At 60.9% G+C, this 19,152-nt stretch overlaps 1 protein-coding gene across 1 annotated transcript in view; it reads left to right on the forward strand.

Annotated features, from left to right (window-relative positions):
- CFAP45 (cilia and flagella associated protein 45) overlaps positions 1-6,748 on the forward strand; it is a 32,611-nt gene extending 25,863 nt beyond the window's left edge. Inside the window, exons 9-12 of the mRNA XM_049634713.1 lie at positions 1,447-1,560; positions 2,146-2,339; positions 6,009-6,233; positions 6,545-6,748. Coding sequence (XP_049490670.1) covers positions 1,447-1,560; positions 2,146-2,339; positions 6,009-6,233; positions 6,545-6,623 — 612 coding nt within the window. The 3' untranslated portion in view covers positions 6,624-6,748. The remainder of the gene's footprint in view (positions 1-1,446; positions 1,561-2,145; positions 2,340-6,008; positions 6,234-6,544) is intronic.
- The last annotated feature ends 12,404 nt before the right edge of the window (positions 6,749-19,152 follow it).

Below are 19,152 nucleotides of genomic sequence, written 5' to 3' on the forward strand. Positions count from 1 at the left end.
AGGGATGGTTGGGGACGGGGATGGTTGGAGCAGGGATGATTGGGGTCAGGGATGGTTGGGGTGAGGGATGGTTGGGGACGGGGATGGTTGGGGACGGGGATGGTTGGGGCAGGGATGGTTGGGGCAGGGATGGTTGGGGCAGGGATGGTTGTGGATGGGGATGGTTGGGGGCAGGGATGGTTGGGGCATCACAGTGATCACGGAGCTGCCGTACGTCGGGAGCTCAGTCTGTGCACGGGCTCTGTGCGAAGTGCTTTACAGGTGTTGTCTCACTGAACCATTACAGCACCTTGTAAGCCTTGTCACTGACTGATGCAAAATACCCCGAATGCTTTGCTGTGTGTCCAACAGCAGACCGGGTCGAATGTACCTGGAATGCCGTGGACTTTGTGCGGAGCTCAGCCATCGGTTCCCCGGATGGGTGGATGTAGTAGTAATAAGCCGGTCACGTGTGGGAGCTGGTGGACAGTTTGCAGAGCCCGTGGCCGTCATGACAAGAGATGAGGTGGTGAGGTGACGGGGAGCTGAGAGCGGTTGTTGGGGACCCCTTGGACCTTGAGCGGAGCTGGAGGCCTGGACTGGTGGGGAAGTCACCAGAGATTTCTGAGCAGGAGAAGAGTAGGGCTGGTCTTCACACGTGGAAGGGACACCGGGGGGCGGAGCTGGGATAGGCTGGCGACTGGCATAGCGGTCGGGCGCTTGGGCACGCCCACAGCCCATGTCACAAGACTCACCTCACAGGGGCCTCTGTTCTTGCAGCCGGGGCTGCCCCTCTAGGGCTAAAGGCAGAGACTGGTTGTGGAAGTCTCCAGAGTTCCCTGCCCTGCCATCTGGGGCGAGGTGAAACCGAGGCCAGCTTGACACACAGCCCCCCGTGCACAACTCACAAGCGGGCAACTCACCGGGCTTCACAGAAGCCTGGGCAGGTAGAATGATGGCTATGGAACATTCTTTATGGGAGGATCACGTTTCCGCCCAACCCAAGCCATTAGTCTTATGACTACCCAAGAATGCTAGTCGGGAAGCCGGGCTTGGGAAGATTGTAGGGATATGTCTGTTCTTTCCGAGAAGTGGCAAAGGGCGCCAACTCTGATGGTTCGCTCCTTGGGTATCTGCTGGCCACCGCAGGACTGCCCGAAGTGTGGCTGGCCGTGTGCCCAGGGACTAAGGACCCCCACCTGCTGCGTTTTACACGACACGCAGGATGTCGCAGTTGGTACTTGGAGAGACGGCCCACTGGCCTTGCTCCTCGGACACGGTCTGCGACGCAGTGGATGGAGCGTGAAGGCTGGGCTTGGGATGCTTGCGTGCGTTGCTAGCTTTGTTTTGTCCAACCCGAAAAGCAGTCAGGGAGTGGAGACACCGGACAGACCGTTGCGGGGGCTTCGTGTCTCTGCAAGGCTGCAGCGGTGGGGGCTGCTCTACGAGACCTTTTCTTCCTGGCAGGCTCGAGAAGCAGAGTTTGAGGCTGAGCAGGAGAGAATCCGGAGGGAGAAGGAGAAGGAGATCGCCCGGCTGAGGGCCATGCAGGAGAGGGCGCAGGATCACCAGGCACAGCAGGTACCCGCTCAGTCTCGGCTCCCCTGTGCCTCCGCCACTCCCTTAACTACCCCCTTTGACAGCCTGCGAAACCACCCTGGAGGGCAGAGGTGCGGAAGAGGGGATGCAGGTTACCTAGACTTGAACAGTCTGATGAGGGCGGGGAGGAGCAGAGAGAGAGGGAGACACAGAATCTGAAGCAGGAGCCCGAAGCGGGGCTTGAACCCACGAACCGCAAGAGCATGACGGGAGCCGAAGTCAGACGCTTAACCGACAGAGCCACCCAGGCCCGCCCCGATTATTAGCAGTTTTTAAAACGAGAGGCAGTCGCAGGACCGCCTGAAGGTGTTCGAGGTCTGGGGAGGAAAGAATCGGGATGGGTGGCGGCGAGGGAGGGCAAGGTGACCCTTCGTGGTATCTGCAGACCAGAAAGTTCTACGAGATTCCATGTACTCTTCCCTGCAATGACCTTGTTGCCAGAGAAATCCACGCCACGCCTCAAAGCAGGCCGTGTCGGAGTCTGCAGCCGGTGTCTTCCTGAGGTGCCCGCTGGGTCTCGGGGTCGGTTTGCACCCTCGCTGGTCTCCCCACCCTCTCCTTTCCCAGGACGCCTTGCGGGCCAAGCGCAACCAGGAGGTTGCGGACAGGGAGTGGCGCAGGAAGGAAAAGGAAAACGCGCAGAAGAAGATGGAGACAGAGGCCAAACTGCGCCAGAGCCGGCTGGAACAGGTGGCTTTCAAGAAGCACGCTCTGGCCGTTCAGGTGCAACGGGACCGGGACGATTTCGAGAGGATTCTTCGGTAGGTGGGGCTGGGCACCCCGGCTTCCTTTCCTTGGCCTGTGGCAGGGATGGCCCGCACTGGGGGGAGGACCCTGCTGGCAGGTGCACAGACAGAGGTGCTCTCCTCTTGCCCGGGACGGTGGAGCCATTCTGAATGGATGGGTAGTTGAAATGTTTCAAAGACAAGAATGGGGAGCCAAGAGGTTTTTGTTTTTGGTTTTTTTTGAACTTTTAATGTTTATTTATTTTTGAGAGAGAGACAGAGCTTGAGAGGGGGAGGGGCAGAGAGAGAGGGAGACCCAGAATCCGAAGCAGGCTCCGAGCTGTCAGCATAGAGCCCGACGTGGGGCTCGAACTCACGAGCCGTGAAGATCATGACCTGAGCCAGAGTTGGACACTCCACCGGCTGAGCCACCCAGGAGCCCCAGGAGCCAAGAATTTTCTGATTAGGGATTTGGAAACCAGCACCCGGAGGTGTCTAAAGAATTGGGTGTTGTTTGGATTGTTTATCCCGGAGGATTAAAGGCATAGGTAAAAGTATACATCTGGTCCCTCTGCCCTCCCCTGCCTCGACGTACCCCCGCTGGCTAGGGGTCAGGATGCAGCAGGTGGTGGAGGAGATTACGAGGAACAGAGAGAGCTTCGGACACCAAGCTTGTGAGTCACTGGAGAAGAGCTCTGGGGGGCGGGGGTGTCTTTGCCACTCATTTGATAAACAGTATCAAACACGTAAACTCAAGGCTCCGCCGTGGGACATATTGGAGGTGAACAAAACACTGTCGTTGGCCACCGCTGTGGGAAGGATGTGAGCAACTCCTACTTGGGTTGACCTCCCCTGTATCCATCTGTCTTTCCTGCCAGCTCGTCATCCTTTTATTTTCGTTGTCTTTTGTCTCCGCGATAATTCCCACCTGTAAGTGGAAGTGAAGTGTTCACAACTGTCGCTCTCCCTGCCCGTCGTTCACCCCCAGAGCCGCCAGCCGTCACGGCTGCTCTGGCATCAGTCGGGGTCACCTGCCGCCACCAGACCCCACCCCCTGGGCTAAGTGTTCTGCGCTCACCAGGAGTGACTCCTTTCTTGCTCTGGTTCGGACTCTGTGATAGCAGCAGCTTTCAAAGAAACAAACCGAATTGCGATGGGGGTGTGGATACGAGATTACAGAAATCGTGCTCCGGTGAGTAGAGACTGAGAGGTGCGGCCCGGCCTTCTGGTCTACCTGGTCTATGTGCCAGAGGTCCTCCTTGGTATTGACCCCATTAGCTGCATGCCAGACCCCAGGGCCCCCCGCCAGAGGCAGCGCAGATCTGTAGGAATCTCTGTCCTTGCCAGGGCCAGGGTCCTGGTCTTTTATTGGACCCTGGGGCCCCCCGCCTGCTCCCCCAGCCGCGGTGGCCTTTGCCTGCCCTCAAGGGTCATGCCGTGGTCTCCGAAGCCTGCCGAGGAAGGCAGCTTCCTTAATGGCCCCGAAGATTCTACCCCTGGGCTCCAAACTACCTTTCAGATGCCTGCCCTCACTGCCACATGCCTTTAGCAGGCACTAATAAATATTAATGGAAAGAAATTAAGGTCCTCCTTCTGCCCCTGACCCATTTGTCCCTTCTTTGCTTTGTTTGCCTGAAGCATATGCACCAGCCAGTTATTAAAGCGAGACCAGCCCCTCGGAGATGTTCGGTCTCACCTGCTGTTCTGGGTTAGCATCTAGACCTGGTGTCTCCAGGGCCACGTGACCACCAGGCCAGGTGTCTTCCAGTGCTAGGAATGTCCCTGCCCGGAGCCAGCAATCCAACTTTTCCTACTTCAAAGCATGACCTTGTGGATGGCCTCTACATGGGCTTCCTGCTTCTGGACAGAGGGATGCCTTTGACTCTCAGCTCACCGACTAGGCAGGGAGAGCTGACCTACCCTCCCCCGTGGTGCTGAGAATTGCCTTGGAGCTTTCACCAAGTACTGTGGCCCCGGGCTCCACCTCCACAGATTCTGATGTAACTGGTCGGGGGTGAGGCCCAGGCTCCAAGGTCACTGCCCTAACCCCGTGAAGTGACCAGGCTCTTCCCCACTCAGATTTCCCACTGCCTGCCAGCCCAGGGGATCTCCAGTGACACACGCAGCTTCCCATTTCCACCCTGTCTCGCAGGATGTAAAACAACAGAAAACCATTCTCCGTCTAGGAAAATAAGGGCGAGGCAAAGAGGCAAGGCTTCCTACTGTCACAGATGTGTCTGAGCAGTGGAGGTTTGGAGTCTAAACACAGAGGGGTGAGGAAGCCAGCGCGTGTCTCCTGACAGCCTGGGAGGCTCCGTGGCAGGTGCAGGGTTTGGGAGGTGCCCGCCGGTGTAAGGGACGTGCCCAGAGTTGGGACGATGCTGTGTGTTGTGGGTCTGGGGAGATGAGTAGGTGACTTGTGCTTTTGGAAGCTTTGTTGGGGACACAAGTACCCTCAGGGCAGGGGGGCAGGTAAGGAATCCCTGCCTGAGATGATTTTACATGTTGTTTTGGTTTTTGATTCTGTCAAGAGGCATCTGGGTGGCTCCGTTGGTTAAGTGTCTGACTTCGGCTCAGGTCATGATCTCGAGGTTCGTGAGTTCGAGCCCCATGTCGGGCTCTGTGCTGACGGCTCAGAGCCTGGAGTCTGCTTTGGATTCTGTCTCTCTCTCTCTCTCTCTCTCTCTCTGCCCTTCCCCTGCTCATGCTCTGTCTGTCTGTCTCTCTCTCAATAAATAAACATTAAAAAAACAATTTAATAAAAATAAAGAAGAAAGAACTAAGATGATAGCTCAGGGTGGCCTAGCACCGCGCTCCCCCTGGGATGTGAACACAGTGCCTTTGAGTTTTCCGGAGCCTGTCTGGCCCACACGGGCTGCTTGGCTGCTTGGCCAGGGAAATCAGGGCCCGTAAAAGTCCCCTCGTGAAGAGGCCCCTGTGGGGAATTTGGCGAGCTCCCGCCTTCTTCCCGCAAATACGAGAGCCTGCACGACAGGTGTCAGACTTTGTCACTTCTAAGCATCCCCGTTGCAGTTTTGTTAATGTCATTGTTATTGTTTGTGGGAAGGAAGGGAGGGAGGGAGGGAGGGAGGGAGAGAGACAGAGACTATCTTAGAACAAGCCAGAGACGAGTTCTGCATTGTACGACAGAAAGAGCTGGAACAGTAGCTTCCAGTGGGTGAAACCCTGAGCACAGGCCAGCTCCTGGTGAAATATAAGAATGCGGGATCTCTTGTTCAAAAAGTATTAAGAATTTCAAACCAGTGGGCGCCTGGGTGGCTCAGTCGGTTAAGCGTCCGATTTCGGCTCAGGTCTCATGGTTTGTAGGTTCGGGCCCCGCATCTCGGGCTCTGTGCCGACAGCTCAGAGCCCGGAGCCTGCTTCGGATTCTGTGTCTCCCTCTCTCTGCTTCTCCCCTGCTCACACTTTGTCTGTCTCCCTCTCTCTCGAAAATAAATAAACATTAAAAAAATTAAAAAAAAATTCAAAACAGTGATGGAGGAGAACCAGAGCGCGCACGGGGCCCTTCGGAGCCCGCCCGCGGTGCCGGGCCTGGCTGAGGAGGGGGCCGCATGCCTGGGGGCAGCTCTGGTCTCTGAGCCCCGGAAAAGGGCCGCAGTGTGCGGGGCTGCGGTCTCTGAAGCACGTCCACCGGAGGAGCCCTTCCGGAAGGCTTCCGGGGTGCAGCCGGTGTCCCTCCTCCAGGGCTCAGAGAGAGCAGATCGAGAAGGAGCGGCTGGAGGCGGAGCAAAAGGCCGCGGGGCGCCTGCGGCACGCGGACGAGCTCCGGCGCCAAGTGCGCGAGAACCAGCAGAAGCAGGTGCAGGACCGCGTCGCCACCTTTGAGGAGGGCCGGCGTCTCCAGGAGGAGGCCCAGAAGCGGCGCGAGCGCATCGATGACCTCAAGAAGAAGAAGATCCAGGAGCTGAGGTGCGCCCGGATCCCTGCGCCCCGCCCCGTGCCCCCCTCTCCCAAGGACGGGAGACTTGGGAGACTCCCAAGGAGTCGGGGCGACTCCTGACTCCGGAGGGGAGGGGGGCTGCCGCAGAAGGTTCCGGGCCCGGGGCCTCCTGGATCCGTGGCAGGGGCCGGAGCCCTGACGGGAACGCGTCTGGAGGACGGATTGTAGGAGCCGGGATGGGGGGCGCGGGCCCCCAGGTCCCGGAACCCCCACCGGGGCCTGCTTCCTGCTGCTTCTGTCTGGTCCCACGGCCCACGCACGCCTGTCCCGCCCCCTGCAGAGCCACGGGCCTCCCTGAGAAGTACTGTGTGGAAGCCGAGCGCAGAGCCAACATCCTGCCAGCAGCCTCTGTGAACTGAGGGGGGCCTCCTTGTCCCCGGGGACGCCTGCAAGGGGACAGGCTCTGCCCAGTCTCTGGGCGTCCATGACTGCCACTAGCCTAGACATTTTAGAGGTACAGATTAAATTTATCCCACTTCTTTAAGGAACGGCTCAGCTTTCTTGGGGGCGGGGGGCTGTGTCTGCTGCAGGGTACTGAACGGGAGCCAGGGCGAGGGCGGCGCGAGGGCCTGGGGCAGGGGACCGGAAGGTGCCCTCTGCAGGTGGTCCCTCCCAGCCTCTCGGGCCCTTCGCCCTGCGTCCTCTGGCCTTTTTGCGGCCCCGGGATGTGGCCTTCCTGTCCTCCTTCAGCACAGCCTTGCTCTGCCCCTGTCCCACGCCTGGTTTAGAGGTATTTCAGTGCCAGCGGTTGGAGCTGTCTCTCAGGGAGGGGCTGGGGCAGGAGGGACCCGGGCTGGGCCCCCACCTGTGACTCAGACTCCACCTCCTGTGGCGGGGGTGGGGGGTGGGGGTGGCGTTTGCACCCTCCTGCTCTGCCCTCTCCACTCCAGGCAGTGCCTCAACACGGACACCTGTCCACCCCCAGGCCCACCCAGGGCCCTGCTCCCCGCCCAGACCCGGCTGCCCCATCACCTGCTCTCTCCTAACTCTGGCAGCTGGGGCTCCCCAAGGCCACTGTCGCCTCTGTTAGTCAGCTTGCCTTCCGTTTCCCCCAAACACTCTGATTCATTCACGCATTCAAAGGCTTCTTGAGCACCTGCCTCGGCTGGGTACCCCCCAGGCACCCGGTGCAGCGGACCTGGGTCCACCCTCCCGGAAGCTTCTCGCTTGGCCAGTCTGCTCCTGCTCCTCCCTCGGCTGCTCCACGCCAAATGTCTTGTGCCTCTAGAATAGTCTCAGCCTTTTCTGGAAGGACCCCGCTCACCAGGCTCCTTGTGGGCTGCAGAACTGTGGCCCAGGGGTGGAGCCGTTTCCCGTTCTGTATGCCAGGGGGGTGGGGAAGGCTCCAGCCCGCCCCCTCGGTGCTCTAGGCCTCGAATCCACAGCCCAGCCTTGCTTCCCTCCATGGGCCCTGCATGAGAGGACGCAGAGGGCAGTGCCGGGCGCGTCCTGGGTGTTTGCAACGCCAGGTTATAAGGGCCTCGGGCAAGAGTGCTCTTTTCATAGGGCCCAGGGAGAGTGGGCAGGCAAGCTTCTCCCTGTGCCTCGTCTTCGTCAGGGAAGCCTCCCCAGGCACCGTCTCGGCCTGCCCCACCCTGCCCAGGCTAGCTGCTGGGGCGGGGGGCTCCCTCCTTCCTGCTCAGTGGCCCTGAGTGCGCCCCCCCCCCCCATCTTGGAAAGATGTGGTACTCTCCCAGGACGGGAGACACCCCCTGACCTCACGGGCACGCCGCTGAGGATTCCGGCGCCTTCTGTGGTGGTTTAGCTCCTCAGGCTCCTCAACTGCGGTTACTACCTGCGGGGACCAGGCAGTGAGCCCTTACCCGTGCCAGGGCAACCTCTTGCCAGGAAAGCCAGAAAGGGCCTCGGGTGCCTGGAGTTTGCCCAGATCCCTTCCTGAGTCACCCATCTGAGGGCCAAGGAGGCAAGGGCCCTGTCGGAGTGCGGATCGGGAAGAAAGGGTGTTCCAGGCCCGTTGCTGACCTGTGAGGCCCCGTGCGGAGAAGCGGGCAGAGTTCACAGGCTTAAAGCATGGCCTGCATTTCACCACGACTGCTGCTCGTGAAACCGCGGGTGTGCGGGGCCTGGCAGCTCCCGTGGCCTAAGAACGAGACCATCTTGCCGTGGCCTAGACCCGCGGCGGGGGGAGGGGGGGGTGGTGGCAGGTCTGAATGAAGGCCTGGCTTCGGGGATGGGGGCACACGGCCACCTCTGGGCGGGTGCAGACGGTCTGGGAGTCGTTCCCCTCCAGGAATCCAGGAATCGGCCTGTGATGTGGAAGACGGGCTTGGTTGCTACTCTTAGGATTCCTCGACACCCTGCACAGGCTCCCGCAGGCGTCAGGGCCGGCCCGAGTCGGCTCCTAGAAGTGGGGCATTCCTGACGGCTTGCCTCAGACTTGGGGGCGGGGGGGCCCACAGCTCAGGAACAACCAGCTAGACATCGGGCCTTTGGTGGGGGGGGGCGTGCTTTCTCCCAGGGAAGGCTCTAGCATTCCGCCCTCTGCTCTGAGGCAGAAGCGTGTGCGGAAGCAGGGCTGGGAGATCGGGAAGTGCTGTTTGGTGCGTCTTCGTTGACGTAAATGCAAAAAAACAAAACAAAACAAAAAAGAAAGAAGAGAAAAGCAAAGCTCCAGCTCCTGACTCTGTCGTCTGGGTTCCCGAGCATCTTCCCAACTGCCTGTCCTCTGCCCCTTGGGTCTTCGGGTCCTCGCAGGGTCAGGCCGGGCGGTGTAGTCTGGCAAATCCAGGGGTGGGGCTCCACCTTAGAGCCCTGGATCAGCTCTGCAGGCGGCCGCCGCGCGGGCACATGTCCCCCGGCTCTGGGCTGGCCCCGCACCTCTACCTGCCCCCTGCGTCACCCTCTGCTGGGGCTGGGAGGCGGGCTCAAGCCCCCTGTACCTGCCGGAGAGGCGGCTGCATGACTCAGCAGCCTTCCCTGGTGGCCAAGCCCGGCTGTCCCTGACTCAGTGGGGTGCTGGGATGTCCTCGGCACCCCCAAAGCCTCAGCATTCCCGTCTGTGACTCGGGTCACCGCCAGACATTAATTGGTCTCAGTAAAAGCACTTTGATTCGGCTCGGATGAAAGGGGCTCAGAGAGTTCAAAGCCAGACAGGGCTTTTGGGGTGAGAAAGGGTGACAGCCGCCTCGGTGACAGTGGAGGGGAGACGCTGGAGTCTCAGACAAGGAGTCGAGGTGTGGAGGCCACAAAGTCCCTCACTGTTTCCCCCTCTTATCCATCCTGGCCGCTCCCCCTGCAGAGGGGGAGCCTGGCAGGTAACACTCCAGACCAGAGGGTGACCTCTCCCCCTCTCCTCCCCCTCCCATACTCTGGGACGTATTCCAGCAAATCACCCAAGGTTACTCGGAAGAAGCTCATTTCCAACATCACAGAAATCTCGAGTCCCAGGAGAGGCTAGGTCGTTCTTGATCTGCCTGGCTTTACACGGCCAGACCTTCCCTCTAAGCTTCCTCCCTGCTGGGACACTCTCGGTCCTGGTGCCGGTTCTGCATTTTCCTTGTGCTCTGCATGCACTCTCGGCAAGGCGTGCCTATCACCCCAATGCCCTTTTGACGACTTTGAGGCTGGGACAGGAATAGGGTTGAGATTTTGGGTGGCTTTCTCAGGAGACTCCTGGAAAGAGGAGTCAAGGCAGGGGGTGGGAGCGGAGAGCGGGAGAAAGTGCCCAGAGCTAAGGAGCTTTTCTGCATGGCCCCTGGGGAGAGACGGTTCCGGGGCTAGTGGGGTGAGCACCAAATCAGAGTCTCAAATCTGGAAGGGGCCTTAGAGACCCTCTCGCGCTTGAATCCCTTTTGCAACCTCTCACCAAACGATTGGACAGTTCGGGCTTGCACACCTTGAGAGACAGGATGCTCATTACTTCAAAAGGCAACCCAAACGGTCTCAGGTCAGCCCCGATGGTCCGAGTGTCATTTTCTGCATCCGCCTGGCTGCCGGGACCACACGAAACAAGTCCGGGCTCTTTTTACACCACACCCCTTCAGGTACCTCATGCAGCCATGTGGGCAAGCATTCGAAATTCTGGAAACACAGGACTCTTCGGAGCATTTTGTGGGGTGGGGTGGGCTGTTGGAAGGAGAGGGCGGGGGAGAGCAGGGAACCTTTATCCCTTGGGCTGGGCAGTTAGCTCTCCTGACGGTTAATACTTCCATGGTCCCAGCCAGCCCTGGCCCGGCTGCCCCTGAACCCCACCCCTCGGGCACCGCCTTCCCCTCTCCCAGCAACGGAAACAAACAGGGAGAGGAGAGTGAGGGCTGGCCAGGCGGGCTTAGTGGGGAAGGCTGAGGCAGACAGGCACCCGGCCCTGCTCGGCCCCTGCCAGCTTCCCCACAACCTCCCTGGAAAGTGCCAGGCAGGCCAGGCGGGCCAGGGGCGGCCCCCCGGCACCCATGGGGACCACAGTACCCGTCCGCCGTGTGTGTTGGGGGGAATCCACACGGCAGAATCAAAAGGCAATTTTATTTCTATGAGTTCAAAGTCCCAAGTCCCACCGGACGCGTGAATGAAACCATCCCAAGGCCTCTCTGCACACAGACGTGCACGCGGTCCCGGACGACCGGTCTGAGTTGTGTGGCCATCCTGAAGGCCTGGCTCCAACCCCGGTGAATGTTCTGCGGGAATGGGGAGAAGGTCCCCAGAGATCCGGCCGTCAAGGCTCTTCCCTTCGGGGCAAAAGTAACCATCAGCGGACTCTCCTGGCTCTGCTCTTCTGAGTTGCGTCCTGCTGGACCGACCCCTGGTTTCTTTCCCAGGGACTGAAATGCTCCCCCGGCCGCTTGCGGTGCCCCGCGCCCGTCACGGGTCACCCCCAGAGCTGTTCAGAGGTCACTTCCAGCAGGTGAGGGGGCTTGCCGCACATCACCACAGCTCGTGACCCTGGGAGCAAGCTGGCACCCCCTTCCTCGCTGCCGTCCCCACCAGACCCAGTTGTGCTAATCGCGGCCTCCTCAGGGTCCAGCCCGCTTGCCAGTGGATGAGAGTCCCGGTGGATACGGTTGACCTCCTTGAGGTGGACATAGTTCTTACCGTCAGAGTCTCTTTTAAAAAAATTTTTTTTAAACGTTTTACTTATTTTCGAGAGACAGAGAGGGACAGAGCGTGAGCGGGGGAGGGGCAGAGAGAGGGGGAGACACCGAATCCGCAGCAGGATCCAGGCTCCGAGCTGCCAGCACAGAGCCCGACGCGGGGCTCGAACTCACAGACGGTGAGATCATGACCTGAGCCGAAGTCGGACGCTCAACCGACGGAGCCACCCAGGCGCCCCATCTTATCATCAGAGTCTCTTAATTCTTCGGTTTGTCATCGGGAATTCAAAGACTCTTTCCAGGCGGTTCCGTTGACAGCATGTCGGGTCCTAACCTTCAACCCCCCACTCCCACCCCCTGCCTTGCCGTGCTGACACAGTAGTGGGCAGGCCACTCCGCTAGGGGCTGGGGACCCCTCTGTGCTGCTTGCTCCCGTGAGTCTGGGCCATCGCTTGATGGGAGGGATTTGGGTACATCTGGGCCCCCCCAGGAGCCCCCCTCCTCCTGGGAGGACCAGCAGGAATCGTGGAGCCTCGGGAGGCCTGAGCAGGGGCTCGGGGAGGCGCAGGGGTCAGGAGCCCTTGCCCACCACCCCTGACCCTGCAGCACTGACCTCGGTCCCCGAGCCCTGGCCCAGTTCCCGAAACTGAGCCCACCCATGGATCTCGGCTTTCTCTCTGTCACCGACCAACCATTCCTTGTCTGAGCTCGGCAGTGTCTCCCCATGTCACCTGGGCCTCCCCACCCCGTCCCCCCACTCTTCTGGTCCCACCGTGGCCTGGTCCGGCTGCCTTCCCACCGCGAGCCCTTGCTGAGAGCTGTCGAAAGGGATCAGCCGCAGGGGCTTCCTGCCTCTGTGTGACCACCCGTGGGCACCTGTCTGCCCTCTCTCAGACTCGTGTCATGCCCTCTCTCAGTCCGTCCATGGCCGTCCAGGCCGTCTCCTCTGGGGGTTTTCTTGGCACGCTCACTCTTGGGGTCTGCTGTCCACTTCCTGGGTGTTGTAGGGGTGAACCTGGGTCTACACGGGGGCCTGGGAGAGGGGTAAGGGCCTGCTGATTGTGCGTGCGTGTGTGTGTGTGTGTGTGTGTGTAGCTTAGCAGGGGGCAGGTTGCAGACCTGGGGAGATGGGAGCTCCAGCTTGAGCCTGGGGACCTGGGGGCAGGGCAGGAGGTCCGGGCCCACAGCGGTTGTGTGAAATTGCTGTGCAAGGCTTTGGAGGAAGGGGAGGCAGGCCGGGGCCTCTGCCTGTCCTTCCCCAAGACGTCGTGGGGCTGGGCTGCGCCTCATCTCAGAAGCAGCCTCTGGGCCTCTCTGGGTCCTGGATCTGCCTCTTCCCTCCTCCGTGTCTCTGTTCACTCCTTTCTAAGCCTGTGTCTTGAGATTCTGTTTCTGTCTTAGGACAGAAGCAAATATAATCAGGGCGCCTGGGGGGCTCAGTTGGTGAAGCATCTGACTCTTGGTTTTGGCTCAGGTCCTGATCTCACGGTTCGTGGGATCAAGCCCCGCATCCGACTCTGTGCTGATGGTGCAGAGCCTGCTTGGGATTCTCTCTCTCCCTCTCTCGCTTCCCCTCCCCCACTCATGCTCACTGTCTCTCTTTCTCTCAAAATAAATAAACATTAAAAAAAAGAGAAGCAGGGGCACCTGGCTCAGTCGGTTAAGCGTCCGACTTTGGCTCAGGTCACCATCTCGCAGTTTGTGAGTTCGAGCCCTGCGTTGAGCTCTGTGCTGACAGCTTGGAGCCTGGAGCCCGCTTGGGATTCTGTGTCTCCTCCTCTCTCTGCCCCTCCCCTGCTCACGCTCTGCCTCTCTTTCTCTCTCGAAAATAAACAAACATTAAAAAAGATGGAACAAATAAATAAAAAAAAAGAGAGAAGCAAATACAGCCCCAACTGGCGGGTGTGCTCAAAGGAGGCCCCGTCTCCTGTGCTGAATGAACTGTGCATTTCTTAGGGAAAAGCAAGGGGGGCCGTCTAGGGTTCGCTGGACCACAAATGGCAGCCTGGGCCCTCTGCCTCCTCTCTCCCCCTCGGAGCCTCTGACGGGCCATTTGGATGCCACATGTGTTTCTGTGCCCCTTTGCTGAGCACGGACTCTCTCGACCGTCTTCTTTCTCCCCGGGGCACAGACAGACCCCAACAGTCCCCTGGATCTGTCCAGGCCTCTCTGAGACCTGAAAAGAAAGTGGGTGGGAAGATGGATGTTTGGGGTGGAGACTGGGTGAGGGAAAGGGAGAGGAGGAGTTGGGGTGGGGGTGGGGGGGCTCCCGGGAGTGGCCTCTCTTCTTCTGTTGAGGATGAGCCCAGAGAGAGACACGGGCTGGGGCTGGTCTCAGAGCCAGGGGGCTGGGCCTCTGCTGTGAAAACCAAGCTGACACTCAGTGCACTCACTCGTCACCAGCCTCCAAACCCTGCAGGGCTCAGGGCACAAGGCAGGAAGGCCGCCAGCTTCATTTATGGGCCCCAAACTGCAAGGAGGTGGCAATTAGCCCTTAGTGGGTCAAAGGAGAACAACAATGTGACTTGCCTTTTGAGGCTCTGAGGGCCCCCGGTGTGGAGCCCTCAAAAGTGGCTGTTCTTCTAGGAGTATCTAGGTCCTCAGTTTCCCCCAGCACGCGTCCCCTGGGACCCCCCACTCCGACCCAGTAAAAGTGCCTCTGGTGGGCCCTGTCTTCTGGATCACTTTGGAGCCCAAGCCCCACTCCCTGCTGATAGCTTCCTACACCAGGTCCCCAGCTGTTGCTGGGGGAGCTTGACTGCTGGCGGGCTTAGGCTGTGGAGCAGGACTCGGGGGGGGGGGATCCTTTGTTAGGGGGCTAGGTTGCTTCTGGTGGGCTCACGCCTATTTGGAACCCCCTCCCAAACCCTCAATTCACACACTGATCTGTGTTGGTACGACGCTGCTGGTGTTGTCCCAGAGCCAAGGGATAGATAGGCTGGCCAGTCTGCCCTTTAGCAGATGGGGACTGAAGTCTTCCCGCGTCTCAAGTCAAACTTCATTTCTCATCCCCATGAATCATGCGGCCCGCTTAACGCACGTCCCGACCCTAACCACAGCCCACCCTAGCTCAAATCCCGAACGCAGAAACCACAAACCCCAGCCTCAACCTACTGGAACCCCAACCCTAAGTCCGCCTCGGCCCAGCCTCCAGTTTGGCCGTAGCCGCATTACCACACGTGGCTGTGAATGAACCCCTCGCTCGCGCCTTATCCTGACACGGACCCCGGTCACACAGCCTAGCTTCAGCTCTCGCTGTCACTCTAGCCTAATCTAGCCCTAGTTCCTCAAGGGTGACCTCGAGCTCATTGGTGATCCCAACCGCCCGACCCAGCCTTCGCCCCGGCTCTGATATGAACCAACAGCCAGGACCCAATCCACCAGCCCTACACTTGACCCTGATGGAGCCACAGCTTTCCTCTTTGCCGTGCAGTCCCCCTTCTTCCTGCCCCCCCCCGGTTCTCCGCCCCCCCCATCCCCCATCACTGGCCTTCCAAGCTTCTACCCCGTGGGTACATTTACTAACCCACACGACCACCGAGCCCTTTCCTTGGACCGCTCTGGGTTGAGGGTCAGGATGCCTGGGCGTCCCCCCACTTTGCCAGGCTCAGCAGCAGCAGGTGGGCTGAATCCCCCCCCCCATCTGTAAAGGGGGGATAATGATCCTTGCTCTCCCGAGGGTGCAGGGCAATCTCATAAACCTCAAAATAAACAAGGAAATACAGATATTCGTTGGTACCTCTGGCGGGCCCTAGAGCACCCTGTCATTGCTGAGGGGGGTGGTGGAGGCATTTGGAACACAGAGGCGCGTGGACTCCTCGCGCTTCCTCGTTGAGCTGGCCGCGGCCCGTAACTCTCCCCAAGGCTCTTCACCCCTGCCCTCCCTGTGGCCCCTGTCAGCGACGGCCCCGCTGAGGGAGCTGAGCTGCTGAATGGGACCGCACAGGACCTGACCCCCACCATCGCGGGTGGGCGGTCCTGGGACCCCCTAGGCCAACGAGCCGGGGGCTGGTCCTCCGCCTTCTCGCTCTGCCTCCTCCCCTACCCACCCAGCTCCAACCTTCCCAGGTCACCCCAGTGAGCAGTCCAGGTCTCGAAGGGCCTCGTCTCCCCTCCTGTGCCTGGAAGCAAGGGCACCAAGTGACCCCTGAAAGGTGTGCACAGGCAGAGACGTGATGTGCGCACGCCCCCTTCCTGGTCTTTCCGGTGGCCCCCAACACCCCCGCGCCCAGGAACCCCCTGCGCTCGGGGCTGGCCTCACCTCAGGTAGGGGTGGGTGCCACAGCTCCCTAGGGGCAGCCAGGGGAAGCCCCTGTGCCCATGCACGCCTCCCTCTTTCAGCCCTGGGGAGACCCGACTCCCTTTGAAGGGCCAGAGGCTTCAGGGGAAGGCAGGCTGGACGTTCCCGGGCTCTTTCATCTGCCTGGGCCTTCCTTCCAGCCCGAGTCCCCTTTCCTGCTGCCCCTTCCCACAGACCTCAACCAGGGGTGGGGGGGGGGTTGGTTCCCCCAGGGTCACAGATGAGCTTGCAGGAAAGGCTGGGTCAGACCCCTGTGTCCCTGGGCCCCGGGTTAAACCTTCCCAGCCTGGCCACCTTTCCTCCCCAGGCCTGGCTCTCCTTCCGCTTCCCCATCTCCCCGGGGGAAGGAGGCAGCAAATGAGTGGTGAGGGGAGCTCTGTGGACGCTGTAGAACCAGGCGACTGTTGTTACCCCGAGCATGGGGCCAGGAGGAAGTGGAAGCTTAACAGGTGCCTAATTACAAGTCCCGCCGGCCTCCCTTTGCCACTCTCGGGAGAGGGAAGAGCTTGGGTGAGGGCTGGGTAATACCTGGGTAGGCCGCTCTGTCACCCCGATAATTAAGGCTCCCGGGGCTCCTCCCCAAGGCGGGGACCAGGCCCCCTCCCTCCTATAGAAATAACTCTGGCTGTGGCCCCGGCACTCACTGCACCTTACTGCCACCCCGGGCAGTGTCTGGGCCCTCCGCTCCCCCTCCCTCCACCTGTCCCCACATACCCACCACCGCTGGCCCCAGGGACACCCAGCCCAAGCGGAGGAAACACCAAGCCTAGAGACATGGCAGTCCGAGGAGCGTTCCACCTTCTGCTCGTGTGCCTGAGCCCAGGTATGGGGCTGGGCATCCGGCAAGGACACCCACGCGATGCCAGGAGGGCAGGGAAAGGGACCACAATGGGCCGCAGCGGCGCCTCGGAGGTGGTCCGAGGCCCCGCTGCCAGCTGGCTGTGGATATGGCCAAGACGGCCCCGTGCCCGAGGGTTTGGGGCACAGGCCTTGATGGATCTTCGCGGTGCCTGTGAGCCGTGTGGGGCTCGGACGTGCACGCACACGCTGTGCACGGAGAGCAGGGCTTGCCTGGAGAGCTTGCCTGGGGATCTGGGGGTGGGGCAGGGTGTCAGGCGCACGGCGAGGCTGGTGTCGCCGGGGAGGCTCTCCCCGGAAAGGCCCTTTTTCCTCTCTGTGTGCTGTTCCCCCTGGGAGGACCCGCTCCCACCCCCAGGCTAGAGCCAAGGGCAGGGAGTTGCTTTGAGAGGAGACAGCGCCCCCTAGGAGACGGACTGTGCTCTGAGAGCTCCAGGGTAGCGCCACCCCCCAGGATGAGATGGGGGGGGGCGGTGGGGATGGCGCCTCCCAGAGCCCCCTCACCCCGAGGGGGCACACCTCGAGGGCAGGGCTCAGAGGTTGACGCTGTGGCCCCCTGCCCCTGTTGGGGCAAGTCCCAGCAGGAGCCCCTGTGTGTGGGCATGGCTGGAAATGGCTGAGACCCTCCTGGGGTCTGGGTTCGCAGGAGCGCGTTTGTGGGAGGAACTCGGGGAGCATTTTCAGCCTTCATGCACACACACACGTGTGTGTGTGTGTGTGAGAGAGAGACAGAGAGAGAGAGAGAGACAGAGAGAGAGAGAGAGAGACTGCATTACTGGCAGGGTGACAGCAGGGTCCCCTCACGAAGCTCCAGCTGTTGTCTGGGGACCCGGGACACGTCCATGTGTGTGGTGTGGGGCGTGGGTGTGGCAGGACAGACCGGCGCTCCGTGTGTCTATGCTCCAACACCCTCTCTCTGCTCTGTCACCTCCAGAGGGAGGGTTAGGAGCTGTGCAGGCAGCTGGGAAACGCACCAAGGACGCCCACAGGGGGCGCACAGTCCCTGGTGCTTTGGCTGGGGGACGGGAGGGGGCTCACTGCGTCGCCTTGGCCCCCTTCCTCCCTCCTTCTCTCCAGGGACTCCTGTCCAGCTCTCTCTCCTTGGCTCTCTTCCCTCTCTTGTCTCATGCTCCCTGCAAGACTTCCTCAGTGCAGGAGCAAGAGGGACCAAGGTGAGACAGCGAGGAGTGAGGGGTGTGGAAAGGCTGGAGCCCCGCGGACAGGGTGGAGGTCGAGAGGCTTCTGGAGAGACTGAAAGGCTAGGGTGAGGCTCCCTGGCCCGGGACAAGGGAAGACACTGCCTAGTGCAGGGTGGAGGCGCTCTCATTCAGCCTGTCCCCTCCTTCCCCAGCACCCTCCCCTACAGATCTACCCTCCTGTTGGGCTGCTGGGCCAGCCCCCTGGGTATGGGGACAGCCCTCCCGGCAGCCCTTCCCAGGGTGGAGCCTCTGCTCTCTGGGCTCTGGCTCATCCCTGGTGTGCCTCCTGGCGCCCCAGGAGCTGGCAGTCAGTGCCAGGATCCTTATCTTGGGAGAGCCGATCACATCTCCCTTGGCCCGGGGCTGGAGGAGGTGTCCCCATGATCCGCTAGTGCCCCGTGGCCGGCCCGCCTGCTCTGGGTCAACCTGGAGCCCGTGGGGTTAGGGCTGCTGGCCCTGCCAGGGTTGGGGGCGGGGCATGCCTGAGGTGTCTGGGGGTGTTAAAAAGGCCCCTGCTGGCCCTCTGGAAGTGAACCAAGCTTCTGCAGGGACGTGTAGTGTTGAGCAGATGCGCACGGGGAGGGCGCCGTGGGCAGGGATGCGTGCCTTCCGGATGAAGGCGCACTGTGCGTGCAGACGCGTGTCTGTGTGGGTAGCAAAGTGGGACCCGCATAGAGATGTGTCTGCGTTTTGAAGGTCTGTTAAGTGTGGCGATGTGGGGCGGTGACCGTGTGAAACCGTAGGTGTGAGACACTCTAACAGAGACGCGGGCCCCGAGAGATCCGGAGAAGGGCAGAGCGGGAGTTGCCGAGACCAGGGCTGGGACTCCGGGGATTTGCTGGCTGTCTGGTGGGCCGGAGCATGAGCCAGGCCGGGCCAGGGGCCTGGGCAGGGAGGGCTGCAGGAGCCTGGGGGGTGGAGCCTGCCTGTCCTGCCTGCCAAGGTCGGGGCGGCCCCCCCCCACTCCCCACACTCCGTAATTCTCTCTGGGTCCAACCGGTTGGGGCTAGTGTTTGCCTGGGGCTCCAGGGGAGGGAGGGCAAGGAGCTGGGTCCTGAGCTTCCAGATCTTGGCTTCTTAGTGGGGCTGACTCAGTGGAACCAGGGCTGTGAGCAGTGGGAGGGGCCCCAACTGGAGCCAGCATGTGTGGGCGGCTGTGCCTGAGCCATTCGATGGCACAGGGGGACGGACACAAAATCCAGAATGCCATGTGTCATCACACAAGGCTCAGACTGTCCTACGGATGCATGTGGCCGTATTCCCAGGCCCAGGCCACGAGCAGCGCCAGACCCACGCAGCCAGGCTCCCGGTCCCAGCTGCCTGCCATCGCGCACAGGCACGAGCGATCACTCAGCGCCCTGACACAGCCAGTCACACGTGGTCACACCCAAGGGTACAGCCACAGACACGCAGGTGTCATACGCAGAGACACCCGCAATCATGTCACGTCTTTGACTCCTGGGGCTGGAAAGGGACCCCAGCGGCC

The sequence above is a fragment of the Panthera uncia genome, chromosome F1 (genome assembly GCF_023721935.1).
Source record: "Panthera uncia isolate 11264 chromosome F1, Puncia_PCG_1.0, whole genome shotgun sequence".
NCBI classification, from domain to species: Eukaryota; Metazoa; Chordata; class Mammalia; order Carnivora; family Felidae; genus Panthera; species Panthera uncia.